Raw genomic sequence first — 20,468 nt, 5'->3', positions numbered from 1 at the left:
TTATGGATGTCCAATACACAAATATAATGCTTCTCCTCTACCATCTTAATGGTTCCTCCATTTTCCTCCACCATCTTAATAGTTCCTCCATTTTCTCATATATTGAATGCATATGTAGCACTATAAATAGAGGCATAAGTTTTTATATGAAATATACTTGTAACACATTTTGGAAGAATAGTAAAAATCTCTCCTCTTTTGTTATTCTATTTCTATGATTTTTATCATTTAATATTGTGACTCTTTTAGCTTCATTTTATAACAGTATGAATAATATTAAAATTGAAAAAGTTACTAAATATAAAAGAAATATTTTTTTGGAACAGATTAAAAAAGAAACCAAACACTTAAATTATAATTAGGTGATCGATTTCCTCCTATGAAATTAAAAGCCTTAGAAAAAACCCACCGACGAGGGTGTGGATCCTTCATCTATGTTACACTCCCACCTTCAGGATCCCAATTTTTAATTCAAATCTCAAAATCCAACACTAAATCTTAGCTCCGAGTGTGTATACTTACACTTCATAATAAAAAAATTGGGAGCATAACATTAGCAATTAGATCCGCCGGGAAGATACGAAATGGCGGTTGCAGTCCGGTCAGGCCGGTCGAATATGTTGTCATACAGAGTGTTCGCTTCCTCTATGTTTACTTTACTCTTCATTCTTACACTTTCAGTTCTTTTTTCATCTCATCCTTCACATAATGAGCATGTACGTCTTCTATACCCATCATTCTGTGTGATCAGGCTGCAGCACTGTGTCTGTCATAGTATTAGCCTTATTCATGTGTTGCTATTAAATCCTAAGTTTTTTATACGGTTGAATAAGGCTTTGGTATAGTAGTCTGGAGCACTGTGTATTAGCATTATTCATGTGTGGCTATAAATCTTTTTTTTTTTTTGAAAGAAAAGGATGGATGGCTATAAATCATTTTCATTTGGGTTAATAGGGGAATTTTAAGGTTAAGTTGTTTCTAATTATAGAAATATGACATTCTTTTTGGACATACTAAAAAGAAATGAGTGTCACATAAATTGGGACAGTAGGAGTAGTTTTTTTGCTTTTGATATCTACCACCATGAACATGTTTGTCGTCTATGCAATTGCTATGTGTGTATGCCGCTTTGTTTTTGGACCATTTTGTCTCTAACTTCATATCTGAATTTAAATTTATGAAACTGCTCTGTGCTACAGCTGTCCTTTGATAGTTGGATAGAGTTATGCAGGTATTGGTAATACAGAGATTAGTCATGAGGAGGGAACCTATGTATTATTTATTGTAGGGATTAGTTATTCATGTACTCCCTTTTGTTTCAATTTATGTGATACAGTTCGGATTTCGAGAGTCAAATAAGAATTTTTTTGACCGCGATTTATTCGTATGTCCTTTAAACTTTTTAAATTGTTAATTATTGTGACTTATAGTACTTTTTATGTAGTTTCTAAATACTTAAATTATTTTTCAAAAAACTTAAGATTGTATATCCAAATTCACGGTCAAAATAAAGATGTTTGACTTTCGAAATCTGAACTGTATCACATAAATTGGGACCAGGGGTATTAATATTCCAACTTATATCCTGCATAAGTTAATACATAGATTTCCTCATAATTTATAACATGTACTAGTTGTGTTGGTTTCTAATTCTAATATGCAAACCAAACACCGCACAGATGTTTTGAATTTTATACATAGCAAAATAATGTTACCAAACATGGTATTACTTATGCAGGATTTAATATATGAATACCTTAGCTTCTAATCAACTACCAAACGACTAGTAAATGGATTACCCAAAAAAAAAAAAAAAACAAAAGAAAAAAAAAAAAAAAGAAGAAGTTGGACTGAGATGGATTTGCTGCGATAATTTGACGAAGATCAAGTACTTTTGAACTGGAATAACATTGAAATGCTCCAATCTTACTTTTTCTGTTTGTGCGAACCTGCATAATAATACAAGGAAACTAGTCTTAACTGTAAGCATTTCTCCATATATGAGAAAGCAAAGGGAACAGTTGCAGAAGTTGTTCTGGATTTTACATAAGGATTCAGCTGAAATTGTTGAATTTTTGTTTTTTATATTAGTTTTATTTGACTCCTATATGGTAGTTGTTTATTTATTTTCATGGAAATGGCATGCCTTATGATACTAATCTGTTAACTGAGGATATCTCAGTTTCCAATTATGGAAAAACTATATATGATATACGGGAAGTAAATAGGAATTAATTTTATTTATTTATTGAGATCACCTTAAATTTAACTAAATTTTAGCTTGTGACACAGACTAATGGGGATGCATACATTCATCGGTCGGTTCTGGGATTGAGGCCAGATCCATTAAAGACTAGGTTAGATTTAGTATATAAACAAGCAAATGATCATATAGCTCTTGTGAATGCTTATGCTGCTTATGCAAGGAAGCTCAAGCTCGATATCTCGAAGCAGCTGAAGACGTTTGAAGATTTGGGTAAGACTTTCTCAGATCTTCAATCAAAGCCAACTTACCGTACAGCTTTATTTGATACTGATGGGCCTATGGATGAGGATTCTTTGAGACAGTTCGAGAAGGAGGTTAAGGATAAGGTCAAGTTTGCAAGGTTATTGATCTCCGATTCAAAGGAGTCTTATGATAATCAGTTGAAGATACAAAAGTTGAAGGATACAATTTTTTCTGTTAATGAGTTGTTTGTGAAGGCAAAGAAGAATGGACTGTTTGCCAGGTCGATTGCTGCAAAATCAACTCCGAAGAGTTTACATTGTCTTGCCATGAGGCTTATGGAGGAGAGAATTGCACATCCAGAAAAATATAGGGATGATGACCCTAAGCCTGAATTTGAAGACCCTACTTTATACCATTATGCCATATTCTCGGATAATGTAATTGCAGTATCAGTGGTTGTGAATTCAGTGATAAAGAATGCAAAGGAGCCATGGAAACACGTTTTCCATGTCGTTACTGACAGGATGAATTTAGCTGCAATGAAGGTTTGGTTTAAGATGAGGCCTATTAAGGAAGGACATATTGAAATCAAATCTGTAGAGGATTTTAAATTCCTAAAGTCCTCATATGTACCAGTACTCCGCCAGCTTGAATCTGTAAATCTGCAGAACTTTTACTTTCAAAATAGAGCAGAAAATGCAACAAAAGATGTGAACAACATGAAATTTAGGAATCCGAAATACTTGTCAATACTCAATCACTTAAGATTCTATTTGCCAGAGATGTATCCAGGGCTTCACCGTATTTTATTCCTGGATGATGATGTTGTGGTTCAGAAGGATTTGACAGCATTGTGGAGTATTGATATGGATGGAAAGATCAACGGGGCAGTTGACACGTGCTTTGGATCTTTTCATCGCTATGCTCAGTATTTGAATTTCTCGCATCCTCTCATTCGGGAGAAGTTCAATCCTAAGGCTTGCGCCTGGGCATTTGGGATGAATATCTTTGACCTTGATGCTTGGAGGCGTGAAAAATGCACGGAGGAATATCATTACTGGCAGAACTTGGTGAGTGTTCTTGTGATTAATTTTACCTCTTCATATTTGATTTTTTTTTTCCGCATCAGCTATTCTAGTTTAAAAGGTGAAAGATTCAGTTTTAGAATTCGATGTAACATGTCTTTTTTTATTTTACTTTCTTTCCCTTTTCCCGCTGAGATGAGAATGTTGAGATGGATGTGTGGCCACACTAGGAGTGACAAGATTAGGAATGAGGATATTCGGGACAAGGTGGGAGTGGCCTCGGTGGAAGACAAGATGCGAGAAGCGAGATTGAGATGGTTTGGGCATGTGAAGAGGAGAGACACAGATGCCCCAGTGCGGAGGTGTGAGAGGTTGGCCATGGATGGTTTCAGACGAGGTAGGGGTAGGCCAAAGAAGTATTGGGGAGAGGTAATTAGACACGACATGGCGCAGTTACAGCTTACCGAGGACATGACCTTAGATAGGAGGGTTTGGAGGACCCACATTAGGGTAGAAGACTAGTAGATAGTCTCATTATCCTGTCTTATTAGTAGTCGCATTATCGTAGTGTAATTTCTTGTGCTCTGATTTATGCTATTATCTGTTATTTCCTGTGCTTTGATTATTCTATGTCATCTGTGTCGATTGCGTTGCTTCATTTCCATATCGCTTTGAATCTCTTAGCCTTATCTGACCTCTTTTTATGTTTTTTATTGAGCCGAGGGTCTTTCGGAAACAGCTGTCCTACCTTGGTAGGAATAAGGTCTGTGTATACTCTACCCTCCCCAGACCCCACGTTGTGGGATTTCACTGGGTTGTTGTTGTTGTTTCTTTCCCTTTTCCCATTTGTCTTACCAAGCTATTCGTTCTTGTCATTTTTTTAATCAGAATGATGACCGGAGTTTGTGGAAACTGGGAACACTTCCAGCTGGGTTAGCCACCTTCTACTCAACAACAAAATCATTGGATAAATCGTGGCATGTTGTTGGTCTTGGCTACAATCCGAGTATTAGCATGAATGAGATCCACAATGCTGCTGTGATTCACTTCACCGGGAATATGAAGCCTTGGTTGGACATAGCCATGACCCAATACAAGGAGCTTTGGACCAAATACATTGACTCTGAAATGGAGTTCGTGCAAATGTGCAATTTTGGCATGTAGAGGACCATTCTGTTGCTGCCTAAGAAGCAAAGAGGTTATAAAGAAGCCAAATCACCGTCAGTTGCCTCATTGTTCATCTTAACATGGAAGGTTCTTTTCTTCCATTTCTTATTTGTTTGATCATATCTCTCACAGAGAAGCTCAGGCTGTTGACTTATTTTATTTTACTTTTGATAATCGAGAAATGCCCGTGAGCCAGTGGTGCACGGTTCAAAATTGGGTAGAAGATAGGCTTGCCCCTCTACCCTTCTCCACTTAGATACTAAGTTCTTTGTCTGTGACAGGGTTCAGAGCGTGATGTGAACTTAACCCACACATCACGTGATACATCCAATTTTGTTAAGTTTCTTGTTGTTGTATCAGTTACAAGTTTGAAACCATAATTCTCAGCTTCTGTACACAATGAAATGATTCTTTGTAAGGATAAACAGATTCTTAAACTATTAATGCACTTACAAAATTTTAACTGCTGGTTTCCGTCGAGTCGTTGAAGTATACTGCTTTGAGGGCAGTAATGGAACTGCATTGCGTATATTAGGTGTGAAGGGGTACGATCGGATGCCATAATGGCATTTACTCTATTCTTGGACTCGACAGTGAAAAAGCTGTTAAATTCTCAAGTACTTCAGACTAGTTAACTGCTGCAATAGGATAAATTACACTACAACAACAATGATCCCACAAGTGGAGTCTGAGGAAGATGGGGTGTACGCAGACCTTACCCCTAACTTGTGTGAGGTAGAGAAGGCTATTTCGATTAGACCCTGACTCAATAAAAGCATTTCCAAAAACAGGTTTGACAAATACAACGGTAAAAACTACGAAAAAACTACACAAGTTAAGAATTCTTTACTAAGTGTATATACTGTATCCGTCTCAATTTATGAGATACACTTTTCTTTTAACCTGTCTGAAAAAGAATAATACATTTTTATATTTAGAAATAATTCAACTTAAAACTTCTCGTTTACCCTTGATAAAATGATTTACAACCACAAAAATATCTATGGCTTGTTTTAGATCACAATCAAAAGTCTTCATTTCTTTCTTAAATTCCGTGTCTAATCAAATTATATTACATAAAATGGGACGAGGGAGTATATAACTTTATACAATATAACAGAAATTGGAATATACCGTAATATGATTGGAGAAGATGAACACTTGTGCCACTATTCAGAGCTCCCTCTTTTCCAGTGTGCTTTTTTTTTTTTAAGTCTTCAGAACTCTCTTTAACTACTAAAGTGGAATTCACTGCGTTCAACTACTAATGCTAACCAAATTAAGCAATAAAGCATCTTTTTCTACATTACTCAGTTCTAAATCAGTTCAACTTGTTTTACTGGCTAGACGGAGCATCCACAGGACGGCGTCTAGCCAACCTTCCAAAAGACATTTTCATGTCATAGACAACAGTCAGTGTTCCCAAAAGTGAAAACGCAAAAAATTCGAAGGTCCTGCCGGGCTTTAAGTGTAAAGCGTAAATACACTGCAAGTTTTAATTGAAAAAGACAAAAGGGCACAAATGGAGAAAAAATGCAAATATATAAGTTTATCCCAAGACTAATAATTATAAGCGTGAATAATAAAATTATGGACAAAGAAATTGAAAAAAAATTAAGATAAAGTAAAATATCAATTGTTGAGTGCCGTCTCTTCAAAGAGATTCATTGACAAGAAAAAATATGTCTTAGAGCCTTTATAATGACACTGAATATTTACCAAGGTGAAGTGTTCAAGATGTTTTGCGTCTCGCTTTAGGGCTAGCGCGCTTGAAGTGCGCCTTTGACTACATTGGATTGGAGCTGGAATAGCTAAACGATTACTACTTAGGGCTGATTTTTACTTTGCTTTCACTTGTATGTAAGGAATATCAACTCGTACTTGGGATATTGAGTTTGACTTTCCCAAATTATCACTTTTGGCTCGTAAAATAGATGTGTTCTATAAACTTTATATAATAAACGTACAACTAATCCCTAACCAAATATACATAATAACTTCATGAATTCCAACTTTTATATTCTGATGGTGTAAAATGATTTTAACACTATTAATCACTTAAACGATAATTTTTCATAAAAAATATGATTAATAACTTGGAAAATACGACATATTACCTGCTACAATAGGTTTAAAATACACTTATTTAATAAGTTGGAAAAATACGACATATTACCTCCTACAACAATACACTTAAAGTGTATTTTTTCTACACTGTCAGTGTATATAAGACAAATCTATATTTCATAACTTGGCTGGATTGCTAGGAGGAAAGCCGTCGAATCCAGTTGGGATGCAATTACTTCTGATCAATAGTCCAACAGAACTCAATATTTTATGTGTGAGTGAAATACGGCCAGAATTTTAACCCATAATTTCAAAAGCTTATTGAGTTCAATACCAAGAACCTTAAAGGTTGAATTCATCGAGTTTAAATTCTGAATCCACGTTCGGAAATAGGCGTGCCCTGCATGTACAACTAATCAAGCAAGAGATGGAGAGGCCAAGTAGCTAGGCTTGTCATCTCCAGCCATGATGACAGCAATCTTTGGCTTCAGTGTCACTATCATTTCAATATGGTTATGATTATCGTCACTATAAGGGGTTGATGATGATGACAAAATACGAGATCTCTTCTTGCAACGTGCACATGTGAGGGCGATGAGTGCCATGAAAATGGTTAGAAATATAATAGTGAAGCCCCCGAAAAGGTAAGGCGGGACTGAAGAGATAGTAAACCATGAACGCCCCATTTTTGTTCTGTAGATATATGTGTGTTTATGGAGTGTAAATTTTGATTGCTCTATTTAAGGAGGGAGAACTGAGAAGTTAGGAGGGAACATTCTTCATATATGCTCTTGATATTCTTCGGAAAAGATCTCAGAGCAAAAATGAAGAAATTGATACTGTACTAGGTTTTAAGTAATAAAAGCGTCTCAGAAGCACTTTTGTGTCTTCTTTTTCCAAGTAAAGGCACTTTAAAGATCGATGTGCGGTTATCTCTTTCACAAGTCATAAAGCTTATGTAGTATATTATAGTACTACAACTTAATGTGTAGTGAGTAGTGACAACCCCACACGGCTGTACTTTGTTGTTTTGCCCCTTCCCTTTTCCACTTCAACCCTCTAAGCAGCCCCCCCCCCCCCCCCCCCCCCCCCCTTTTTTTTTCCTCTTTCGTGAGAATACTTGTAGTTGACGTAGGAGGTGGTGAGATAGTTGGAACTCTACTATACTTAACTGGAGGTTTAAGATTTGAGCTTTAGGGAGGAATAATATATTTCTTGATAAAAAGCATGTGATCCCTTAGAGAACTTATCCGACGTGACTTGGGATTAACTAGCTAGTCAGGCAGTATATATAAGTCCCCAATGTCAAATGCATAGGGGGCATGGATGAAGATTAATAATCAGGCCGTAGGTCACAAACTAAATATATAACTCCTTCCTTTTCAATTTGTACGATGGTTTTGACTGGACACAAAATTTAAGAAAAAAGAAAGATCTTTAGAATTTGTGATTTAAAACTAAGCCATATATATTTGTGTTGCTATAAATCATATATTAAAGATAAAATAGGCGTTTTAAAGTTAAATTAATTATTACGAAATATAGAAATATGTTACTCCCTCCGTTCCAATTTGTTTGAAGGTTGACCAGTTTGGGGAGTCAAAAAATTCTTTCTTTGACTACGATTTTCTCCAACTCTTTTCATATATTGTGAATTATTAATTATGCAGACTTACAGTACTTTTTATGTAGTTTTCAAATATGTAAATTTTATTATAAAATACTCGAAGAATCTATGTTCAAAATTAAGTCAAGGAAAAAGCTATTTGACTCCCAAATTGGTAAACCTTCAAACAAATTGGGACGGAGGGAGTATTCTTTTTCGGTCTGGTTAAAAAGGAAAGAATGTCACATAAATTGGGGCGAAGAGAGTATATATCGCATATGTTGTATTGGGTAAAATCCGGAAAGGCCAAGTGGTCGTATTAGAAGTTGACGCGTGGCATTAACGACAGGTTAGGCGTGAGTCAGGAAGTAAGAGACACCGTGCAAGCTTGTGTGGCCGGTTCGGGTCTTGTTTAGCTAGTGGATTTTGGAGACAAAGGCAAGGATCTGGGGAAGTGTGATGGGGGTAAAGTTACAGATCAGATGTTAGGAAGCTCAGCAGGCGGACATTACGGAAGATCCCAGGATCACCTCCAAGTGTTATTAGCACATTATTGCAAATATTCATTTGTAACTAAGAGGGCATGATTTGTGGATCTTGTTCCCCACGTATCAGCTATATATAAATAGAGAGCTTCATTCTCATTGTAACACATTCTTGATTTCAACAAGCAAAGTACTTAGTATTTTCTTTTGTATTCTTGTTCCGGGACACTTTCAAGCTTGCTCAGGAGATTTCTCCGGCAACTTGAGTTCATGGCGTTCCAAGAACCCAAGCTCATCTTGTTTGCATTACAAATTATTTTTCATAATTGTCTTTGTTAATTTTCGTTCATTATCTTGTCAATTTGATCATCTTGATCCGCTTATCCATAAATCGCGTATACAAATTTAACGTTTTCGGAGTACGTAAACATATGCGCAGGGATTTCAGTGGTGAGTTGGCTAAGGACGTTAATGAGGTCAGCTAAAAGAAGAGACTTATGTTACAGATCGGAGAGATACTATTATTCTGTTTACTTTAAAGATTTTATAAAGCAGTTATGATAGTTCTAGTATATTATTTAGGTTTATTATCACGAAAATTAATAATAGTAAATGTGTATAAAACTCCATGATAAATCTCAGGTGCTTTTGTTGTTGACTAGGAACATTTTGAGCGGCCGTTGAAGTAGAAAAAAAGTGCATTGAATATGCCACGAAGACATACGCGATCCCCCACAAACAACTGGCACTATTACAAACACAAAGAACACATTAATTATGCTTATATGCCTGCAACTTTGTCCCAGCAAAAAAGGGGTAGAGTTCCTTCAGTACAAGTGTCTCCTTCTACATGTTAGGAAATGGATTTCGGAATTTAATAATCCGACTTTGATAAAGTAGTCCTATCCTTAAAGAATTTAGATCTTTCTATTAATTGTTGTAGGGATTATGATAATTCCTCTAAGATCTTACAAAGTCTGTGCGTTTCAGTAATCAACTTGAATTTCCCCCAATAACATGCTTGTATTTTGAAATGAATATTTAGAGAAGAGAAAAATATCAGTTGTCTGTGTTGTATTCATGTTTTGGAGGAGATACAATACTTATAGTACTTTTAGAAGTCCGTTGTTAACAAACCCAATCATCCACATTAGGTCTAATAGTTCCAAGTGCATTTGATGATTGTCAAACTGTTATGGAACTTATGAGAGACCTGGTCTTGTCACGACCTGACTAGGGGCCATGATGGGTACCCGGAGCTTACTACCGAGCACCACTCATTCTATTACTCATCATACTTATCCTGCATTCGTTTAGTATTCTCATACTTCTAATCATAGGAAAACTCATGATCACTTCCACAAACATATCTATTTTCATATATAGGAGCCTCTCGGGCTATCAAAATAATATGCAAATATACAACGTAGTCATCATGGGACATCTACTACCCACACGCACGTATCTATGAGCCTCTACTAGAATACTATACATGAGGATGGGACAAGATCCCGTCATGCCCAAAACATATGTACACAAAATAGTATAACAAAATAGCACCTCTGGAATAATGGAGTGCTCCTGTAAGTCCGCTGGTCAGCTACTATGAATCTGGGTCACCTCCCTGTCTACCTGTGGGCATAAGCACAACATCCAAAAAGAAAGGGCGTCAGTACGAACATTGTACTGAGTATGTAAGACATGAATAATACTGGCATAATAAAGAAATCATGAAGCAAGAGATGAGGATATAACCTGATCAACCTTTAAAAGTAAACACGTGTTATACATCTCACATATATAAACATATCATATGTACCATCGTCGTTAACCCGCGTCCGGGTAACCATCATACGCCGCCCACTAGTGGTGTCATGTCCGGCCCTCTAGGCACTGTGTAATCATAAGCAGCCCGCATTAGCGGTGACATGTCCGGCCATATAAGCATGGTGTAATCATCATTATACATTCATCATGAAACATGCATTATAACTCAAAGATAATCTATAACCATATCGGGGTGACGTAAGGTCGAGAACCCCCAATTCCATTATGAGCAATCATAATCATCATACCTCACCTTAAAGGAACTAGCATCATAAGGTGGGTCTAGCAACAGTTAATGACATCAAGGAATCGTATAATGATCATTAGCTTCGTAACATGTCATATCATATTCATAGCATGAACTTCGTGAGAATATTGTATCATAGGCTTTAGAATCTCTAGACTTAGGCTCATTATTACCATTATCGTATTTGTAACATATCTCTTATTCTTTTATCTCATAAGAAGCCCTATATAACATTGACTCATATTTTTCAGAATGTAAGGAAGTCATGGAGAGACAAATGGAGTCATGTCATAGGAATCATGCCTTAGAAGAGAAAGGGACTAGCCTTACATACCTTTTCGTTTAGCTATTGTATCACTTGGATGCTTCTCTCCAATACTCACGTTTCTACCTTCAAGAAAGTTCGTACTAAAATTAGATAATCGAAAACATGCTTAAGCTTAGGCTAAAGCTAACGAAAATTGGATAACATCTCCTTTATTTCGATGACTTCCTTCACATAATAAACGATTCCCAAACATCGAGAAAATACTCAAAATACCCCCAACGTTTGACCAAAATCCCAACTACACACCTAACCTTTGCGGGGGTCCTATTACCCACCTGGACAAAAATTTTCAGTAGCAAAATGGCCCTTTTTTGCTGATGTGGCAGAGAGCGTGAATACACCGCCCAGTGGCGCGTGACAGCCTTCAAAAATCTACATCTGACGTGTTTTGGACGCCAACTAAGCTGCCACGTATGATGCCATGTAGATAAAATTTGAACTCCCTCCATTTTTAGGCTACTTCATCTTCTTCTTCACCCTATTTAATATCCATCTCCATTTTTTTTTGTCAAAATAATATCCATTATAAACGAAAATCTGAACTGAAGAAAATCCACATATGATTCCGAACAACTTGTTAAAGAACAACTTTCCACCATAAACGAAAATCTGAAGAAAAAAAAAGGAAAAATCTGGAAAAAAAAAAAAACAAGGTTGAAAAATCTAATCTTGTTAAAGAAAATCTGATTGGAAGTTGCTTGTTTGGAGTTGCTACTTGTTGCTTGGTTGGAGTTGTTTAAGCACTAATTCTTTGAGTTGATTTGGGGAGAAAATTAAACTCCATTGCTAGGAATTTGGAGAAAGCTATGAAGAACACCAAATGGGTTTCTTTAAATTTTTGATTGTTTGATCAAATTAATGGATGAACTTTGTTCTATTTGGTGTTAGGAAGCTTCCTTTCACATTTGGGTTTGTTTGGATTAGATTTGAGGAAGTTGGTGTGATTTTTTTTTCCAACTCCTAATAAAGATGATGATGATAATAATGTTGATGAAGATGAAGGAGAATTGGGTATGGGTTTTCACATCCTTACTAAAAATGGAGTATGGAAAATTGAGAGATTTTTTATTTTTTGAAGAAGAAGAGTAGATGGATGGAGGAAGGGGGGGGGGGGGGAATTAATAAAAAATGGGGAAAAATTAAACACGTGGCACGTGGGCCAGGCGCGTGTGGACAACCGCCATTTAATATTTGGGGGTTGGTAGATTGGACTGCCACATCAACAAAAAAGATACTGAAAAAATTTGTCCAGGGGGGTAATAGGACCCCCGCAAAGGTTAGGTGTGTAATTGGGATTTTAGTCAAATGTTGGGGGGTATTTTGAGTATTTTCTCCCCCAAACATCAATAACAACACCCGCAATATCTCAATCAATAACTTCATCAAGCTAGACATTATTAATTTCTCAACATTCCCTATCAAACCCCTTTATAACCCTAACTATGGCACCATACCGTAGCCATCCCCACACAATGCCTCTACAACCTCTTTAATGCTATTCATAGCAAGATTATTCTCCTTACATATCAAGAACTATGATTCAAGTTAAGTCATGATTCAAGAATATTATTATTTCCATATTTGTACTCCACATTCTCCTCCTTTTCATAATCCAAGTCTTTGAATCTCTCAATACTTTTAATAGGATGAAATAAACATAAAGCTTACCTTTGGCAACGTAGGAATGAACTTTGAATGGAATTTCTTCACTTGGAGAAAACCCTACTCCAACACCAAAAGATCCTTGAGTCCACAAACCCTAGAGAGTATCCTCACCCTTGATTCCACAATTTCTTGGTGTGTACTCCTTGATTTCCCTTGGATATGTGATGATATAATGAGAGAATTTTTCTAGAACCTTCAACACTTAGAGAGAGAATGAAATCTCAAAATTTTGGGGTGTAACTCGTCTATTTATGCTGGAACTGGAATGTTCCAGATGAGCGGTTCGACGAGCAGGTCGACGGTCCGTCGACTTGCTCCGTCGACCTGCTTCTGCAGATCAGAAGCTGCAGAACCATATCGACGGCTCGTCGATCAGTTTCTGCAGATTAGATTCTCAGAACATAATGACGGTTCGTATTGACGGCCCGTCGACATGATCGACGGTCCGTCGATTATGTCTAGTGTCTGCAGATTTCCCTAAGTCTGCTCAGCTGGTTCGGTTCAATCCGTTCAACTTCTAATCCTGCAATATACCTGGAATACCCACTAGTACCTCCATACATGGGGTAAAATGATTAGCATCTCAATACTTGGGTATAAATTTCTATTTCAAGGCATACTTGGCTAGACAATTGTAAGTTCTTCCCACTTTGAAAGTGAGAGGTGTAACAGGTCTAGAATCTGCTCTCTGTGCACCTTGCACTGTCTGCAGAGATAGCTGTAAAACCAAGCCACTTGCTACACACAAGTACATCAGTGAGTTGGCCCATGCTTTAGGTCTAAATTGAAGAGTGGTCTCTTTTCACCCTACATGCTCCCACGATATATACAATATGATGGAAACATATTGAGTAGACGTGAAAATCTAATCTAAATCGTGCAAAACTACAGATACAAGTTCTCAAGATCTCTCAAGAACAAAGTTGCTTTCAAGCTGAAGAACCAGATCCTTGATATGAGTTTAGTCTCTGTTCTTTAGGTTGTTGTAAATCTTTGTTCATTTGTTCTTAAACTGAAAACCTTCTCTTCTTGTTTAGAAGCTTCTTGTAGGTATCTTAAATTCTCAAAGTGTGCTTGTTGGAAGTGTGTTTCCTCAAGGTTTTGAGTGGTACATTAGGCTAGAGTTAGTCTAGGTGTATTAGTGGTCCTTGGCTAGAGTTAGTCTAGGTGTATTAGTGGTCCTTGGCTAGAGTTAGTCAAGTAGAGATGCTTGCAATCGGATTTTTGCAAGTGTGGAGGGACTAGGGGTTAGTTCCTAGATTGCATAAGTGTTATTGTAAGGGTGAGGGATTATGAGAGTTAATTCCTAGCTTACGATAGAGTTGTACCTATAGTAGCTCGGTGTAGTGGAGTTGAATTCCTACTGAGGTAGGTCGTGATTTTTAATCCCTTGAGTAAGAAGTTTTCCACGGTAACATCCTGTGTCCTTTATGTCACGACCCAACTCGAGGGCCATGACGGGTATCCGGAGCTAGCCTACCGAGCACCACCTAACATGCTTCTTCCAATCTTATCTCGGTGGACCACATATCTAACTCACAATTTTACATATCCTGAACGGGCATAAATTCTCAAATAAAACTCATTTATACAATAATCATCAAGTTCGCCCAATATATATACATACACAAGCCCATAAGGCTATAAAAATGATATACTAGATGTACACTAGTGAGGTTATGAAACTTCCAACTGTCCACACATGTCTACGAGCCTCTATATGGAGTACTGGGAATCATAAGGACGGGACAGGACCACTGTTACACCCCGGAAAATTTTCGTTCGCGCACAGTGGATCGACTGGCGAAGGACAATTTCGAGTATCGAACTAGCGATGTCTTAAAGATATTTAGGAGAAGAATTATAATTCCCCTTATGTTGGTAATTAGGATCCAAGTGAGTTTCAAGAAGTACCCACAAGCCAAATATAGGCACAAGCCATCCAAAAAGGGCGAGTTAAGGAAACACTTTCGGAGGATCTGGTTTGTAGGGACCAAAACTCCATTTTTAAGTCGGCATTTGGGAAACACACCACAGTATAAAAGTTGTAGATATTCGAAATATCTTTCCAACCATAGGTGGTGGGCCCTTACAGCACATCGGGATCAAAAGTTATGGCCACTTTACGGCAGATAGTTCATCACGTTCTGGCATGACCTGCGACGACAACATGCGACTCGCATGTTCGACATGCGACTCGCACATAGTGTCGCATGTTGTGCCAGTGAGAGTTGATCAACTGGCATGACCTGCGACACAACATGCGACTCGCATGTTCGACATGCGACTCGCACATAGTGTCGCATGTTGTGCCAGTCCAGAATCTTCTGGACAATTATATATAGACCCAATTTCTTTCTAACTCATTTTTTTTCACCATTTTAGTCCTAAAACCTCTGGAACCCTCTCCAAAATTTCATCCACAAGAAAAATCAAGGGAAACCAAGATTAACAACATCAAATCCATGAATCAAAGAGTATGAAACCCAAGTAAGGTTCATCTTCCTCAAGGAAATCCAAAGAGGGAAAGTAGGGTTTTGGTGCTAGAAGGGAAAACTCCACTCAAGGCTTGTCCAACCATCATCCAAGGTAAGTTTCATGACTATTACATGTTGTTTAAGATATTGGAAGGTTAAGGTACTCGACGTGTAGAGAAGCATAGCAAATGGGTCATTCAAGACTGAATAGTGTCATGTTTGGTTAGTAGTTGAATTGAATCATGGATTATAGGGTGTTGTGAGTATGAATAGGTTATAAATGACTTGTAAACCCTGAGATAAATGTGATACGTGGGAAAATACGATATCGAACCTATAACCATAAATGTGATGAAATTGGAGAGAAATGGTGGATTTTGCTAAATGCACATAGATGATGATTGTTGATTGTGATATTGTGAGTAGCATTGGGAATGTTGGGAAGTTGATATAGAACATGGGAAAAGTAGTATAAACAAAGGAAGTGCTGCCCAATTATTCCTAGAAATAACGACGCGTTCTCATAGTTATTTAGCTAATGTACCTTGCATTCTTTAATGAAGGTGACGACGTAACATCGGAGGTGAACGAGAGACCGATAGCTTAGCTAAATGACAAAGGTATGTGAGGCTAGTCCTTCCTTCTAATGGCATGAATCTCTTAGCTTGAATTCCTATTCCTTTCATGAGCTCTCACCTTCTAAGAAGTTAGAGGCTTATGCCTATGAATGTCTATGTGAGTTAAGCTATTCGATGTGGGGATGTTATTCCTTGCCTACACTCACCTTATGTACTAGTCCTTTCAAGGTGAGGCAGAATGTCCATGATGGCTCCATAACGTAACCGGGGGATCACGACCTTACGTCACCCCGATATGGTAAAGTTTATCATGAGTCTTATATACGCATTAGGATAAGATAAGTAATTTATGATGAGCATATTATTATGGGTATTTTACATTGAGCATGTCATGAGCATTTTACACCGTACCTAGTTGGCCGGGCAGTCACCGCCAAGGCGGGCAGCTATACGGAGACACCATGACCTTCGGGCATGGGCAGACACCACTAGTGGGCGGCATGAGATGGTACCCCGGATGCGGGAGGCCTGGACGCGGGCTAATGTTATTGATTATCACCCCGTTCCGATATGGACGGGCAGCTTGCATATTATGCATATATGAGATTATGATGAGTATGAGTAAGACAACATGCAATACTTCTTTTATGATTGCCATTCAGATTCAGATGTTTCATATTGATGTTCACATTATATTATCACTGTCTTTCTTCATTGTTTATGCCTCTCATACTCAGTACAATGTTCGTACTGACGTCCTTTTTCCTTGGACGCTGTGTTCATGCCCACAGGTAGGCAGGGAGGAGACGTTGCTCCAGATTCCTAGAGTTGCCAGCCGACTAAAAGCCCTCCATTGCTCCGGAGGTGCCTATGACAATCTTTTGTGTACAGTTGTATATGTGTCAGTTCATAGAGGCTCGTAGATACTCGATGTGGGTTGTATGGTCTCATGGAAGGGTCATTTTTTATGTATGAACGTATATGTATTATTTTGCTAGCCTATAGGGCTCAGGTATATACAATGCTTTTGTTTCCAAATGAAAATGGTTTTCTTATAAATTAACTATGACGTGGATAATCGATTGATAAAGAGGCTAAGGAGTAGTAAAACGAGTGGTGCTCGGTGGTTAGCACGGGTACCCGTCGCGACCCCTAGCCGGGTCGTGACAAAAGTGGTATCAGAGCAGTTCGGTCTTAGGAGGTGTCTACGAGCCATGTCTAGTAGAGTCTTGTTTATGGTGTGTTGCGCGCCATATCGATAAACAAGAGGCTACAGGGCATTTAGGAAAAATGACCATCTTTCTTCTACAAGATCGTGCGATAGAACTGTGATGTAAGATTTCCTTTATTCTAATTGTGCGTTATGATTTCAGTGATGCCGCCAAAGAAGAAACAAATCCGCACGATATTAAATGCCGCCGGTGAAGGCACCAGTCGAGAACCTCCAGTTGAGTGGGGACAGAGCGAGGCTCAGCATGCCACTTCCTCGCATGCCACTCCCACTTCTTCTTCTACCTTGCCCAATGTGGAAGGGCAAGCAGGAGCCCCAGCTCCAATTCCTCCGCCGGTCGCTTCGGGCCAACAAATGACCGAGGCTATTCAGTTATTGACCCAGTTGGTGGTTGCACAAGCACAACGACAGAATGTGGGTTCAAGTGATCGGGCAGCAAGTACAAAGGCCCGTGATTTTATGAGTCTAAATCCTCCGGAATTCTTCGGGTCAAAGCTAGAGGAAGACCCACAAAGTTTTATCGATGATATATTGAGGCCATTGAGGATTGTTCATGCCTCCGAGACTGAATCCGTGGAGTTGGCATCCTATAGACTCCAGGACTTGGCGGTATTATGGTACAACAATTGGGTATTATCAAGAGGGGAGAATGCTCCTCCTCCGGTTTGGCAAGAGTTTGTAGATGCTTTCACTCGCCATTATTTGCAACCTGAGGTCCGCGAGCTAGAGCGGACATGTTCCTGAATTTAAAACAAAGAGGCATGAGTGCTCGAGAGTATAGTATGCAGTTCAATTCATTGGCAACATATGCTCCAGCTATGGTGGCAGACATGGGAGACCGGGTTTACAGGTTTGTGAGTGGCCTAGGGCCACATTTGTACAGAGATTGTCTGACGGCCTCCTTCCAAGACGGGATGGATATTTCCCGGATACAGGCCCATGCCCAGAATCTCGAGGACCGACAACGACAGCAAGGAGGTGATCGTGATGGTGACAGAAGACAGGGTAAGAGGGCTAGATCTATGGGAGAGAGCAGTGAGTATAGAGGGGGACCGAGACAGACACATCCCAGGCACTCAGGTCAGTCCGCGACTAGTGCGCCCCCCAGATTCTCAGATAGGAGGTTCGATCGTTCTTTTCAGCTGGGACAGGGACAGAGTTCGAGAGCCTCAGATTCTCAGTCCAGGAGAGATCAGGGTCAGTAGAGGCCCCCAGTACCGCGGTGTAATCAGTACGGTAGGTTGCATTCGGGACAGTGTCGCCTAGGGTCAGATGCTTGCTATACCTGCGGGCAAGTCGGTCACATGATGAGGGACTGCCCCTCAGCGAGAGATAGGGCTGGGACTCAGCCCACAGGTTCAGCAGCGGGTTCTTTATCAGCACGCCAGAGAACACCGTCTCCCCAGATGACAGTAGGTAGAGGCAGGGGTAGAGGGGGAGTATCCACTTCAGGTGCTGCTCAGCCTCGTGTATATGCTCTAGCGGGGCGACAGGATCTTGAGTCTTCCCCAGATGTTGTCACAGGTATATTGTCTATATTCTCCCGTAAGGTGTATGCGTTGATAGATCCAGGATCTACATTTTCTTATATTACTCCATATGTTGCCGGCTGTGTTGGGGTGAAACCCGAGTCCATTAAACCCTTTGAGGTACTCACTCCGGTTGGTGAACCCGTGATAGCAAGACGGGTATACAGAAATTGTATTATTGTGATATGTGATCGTCAGACCCAAGCTGATTTGATTGAGCTAGAGATGGTTGACTTCGATATAATCATGGGTATGGATTGGTTGGCATCGTGTTATGCAAATGTTGATTGCCGGACAAAAATGGTTCGATTCCAATTTCCGGGAGAGCCCGTGCTTAAATGGATGGGTAATGCAGCATCGCCGAAGGGTAGGTTTATTTCCTACCTCAAGGCGAGGAAAATGATAGCAAAGGGCTATATTTATCATTTAGTTCGGGTTCATCACACTGCGGCAGAGCCGCCAACTTTTCAGTCAGTTCCGGTGGTGAATGAATTCCCAGATGTATTTCCGGATGAACTTCCAGGTCTTCCACCAGAAAGAGAAATTGAGTTCGCTATTGATGTGTTGCCAGACACAAAACCTATTTTTATTCCTCCTTATCGGATGGCTCCGGCAGAATTGAAAGAACTAAAGGTACAGTTGAAGGACTTGCTCGAGAAGGGATTCATTAGACCTAGTTCATCACCGTGGGGAGCACCGGTTTTGTTTGTGAGAAAGAAAGACGGCTCGCTACGAATGTGTATTGACTCTAGGCAATTGAACAAGGTGACGATAAAGAACAGATATCCTCTCCCAAGGATTGATGATTTGTTCGATCAATTGCAGGGTGCCAAGTGGTTTTCCAAGATAGATCTGAGGTCGGGCTACCATCAGGTGAGAGTTAGAGAAGCGGATATTCCTAAAACGGCTTTCAGAACGAGATATGGCCACTATGAATTTCGAGTGATGTCATTCGGGTTGACTAATGCTCCGGCTGTATTTATGAATTTGATGAACAACATATTCAGGCCTCTCTTGGATCTGTTTGTGATAGTATTTATCGATGATATTCTGGTGTATTCTCGCACGGAATCGGAACATGCAGATCATTTGAGGATTGTTCTAGGCATTCTTCGAGCCCGGGAATTATTTGCGAAATTTTCAAAGTGCGAGTTTTGGCTAAATTCGGTGACATTTCTAGGCCATGTTATTTCCGATGATGGTATTCGAGTTGATACTCAAAATATTGAAGCGGTGAATACTTGGCCAAGGCCTACGACGCCCACAGAAGTTCGTAGTTTCCTGGGTTTGGCTGGATATTATAGGAGATTTGTAGAGGGCTTTTCATCTATCTCAGCCCCATTGACTAAACTAACCCAGAAGGCGGCTAAATTCCAGTGGAACGACGCTTGTGAGCGTAGTTTCCAAGAGTTGAAAGACAGGTTAACCTCAGCTCCAGTCTTAACACTTCCAGAAGGATCAGATGGTTACGTGGTGTATTACGATGCTTCGGGTGTCGGGTTAGGATGTGTATTGATGCAGCATGATAAGGTTATTGCATACCCATCGAGACAATTGCGGAAGCATGAAAAGAATTACCCCACACATGATCTCGAATTGGCTGCAGTCATTCATGCCTTAAAGATGTGGAGACATTACTTGTATGGTGTGCACGTGGATATCTATACAGATCACAAAATCCTCCAGTATATTTTCAAGCAAAAGGAATTGAATCTGCGACAGAGGCGGTGGTTAGAACTATTAAAAGACTATGATGTTGACATTTTGTACCACCCCGGGAAGGCCAA

The 20,468-nt window shown here is 39.2% G+C and overlaps 1 protein-coding gene across 5 annotated transcripts; it reads left to right on the top strand.

The window, feature by feature from the left end:
• Positions 1-351: 351 nt before the first annotated feature.
• Positions 352-5,104, top strand: LOC132617130 (probable galacturonosyltransferase 9). Of its 5 annotated transcripts, none has more exons than XM_060332052.1 (4): positions 352-716; positions 2,281-3,519; positions 4,196-4,237; positions 4,363-5,104. In XM_060332052.1, exons 1-4 carry the CDS (start codon positions 585-587, stop codon positions 4,636-4,638), a joined length of 1,689 nt encoding a protein of 562 aa, XP_060188035.1. In that variant the 5' UTR covers positions 352-584; the 3' UTR covers positions 4,639-5,104. The 5 variants fall into 5 exon arrangements, with proteins under 5 accessions (XP_060188035.1, XP_060188034.1, XP_060188036.1 ...); XM_060332051.1 differs by having other exon boundaries at positions 4,193-4,237; XM_060332053.1 differs by having other exon boundaries at positions 354-716; positions 2,293-3,519; positions 4,193-4,237.
• Positions 5,105-20,468: the final 15,364 nt, after the last annotated feature.

The sequence above is a fragment of the Lycium barbarum genome, chromosome 11 (genome assembly GCF_019175385.1).
Source record: "Lycium barbarum isolate Lr01 chromosome 11, ASM1917538v2, whole genome shotgun sequence".
NCBI lineage: Eukaryota > Viridiplantae > Streptophyta > Magnoliopsida > Solanales > Solanaceae > Lycium > Lycium barbarum.
The sequence above is the reverse complement of the archived record's forward strand: the minus strand, read 5'-3'. Positions and strand labels throughout refer to the sequence as shown.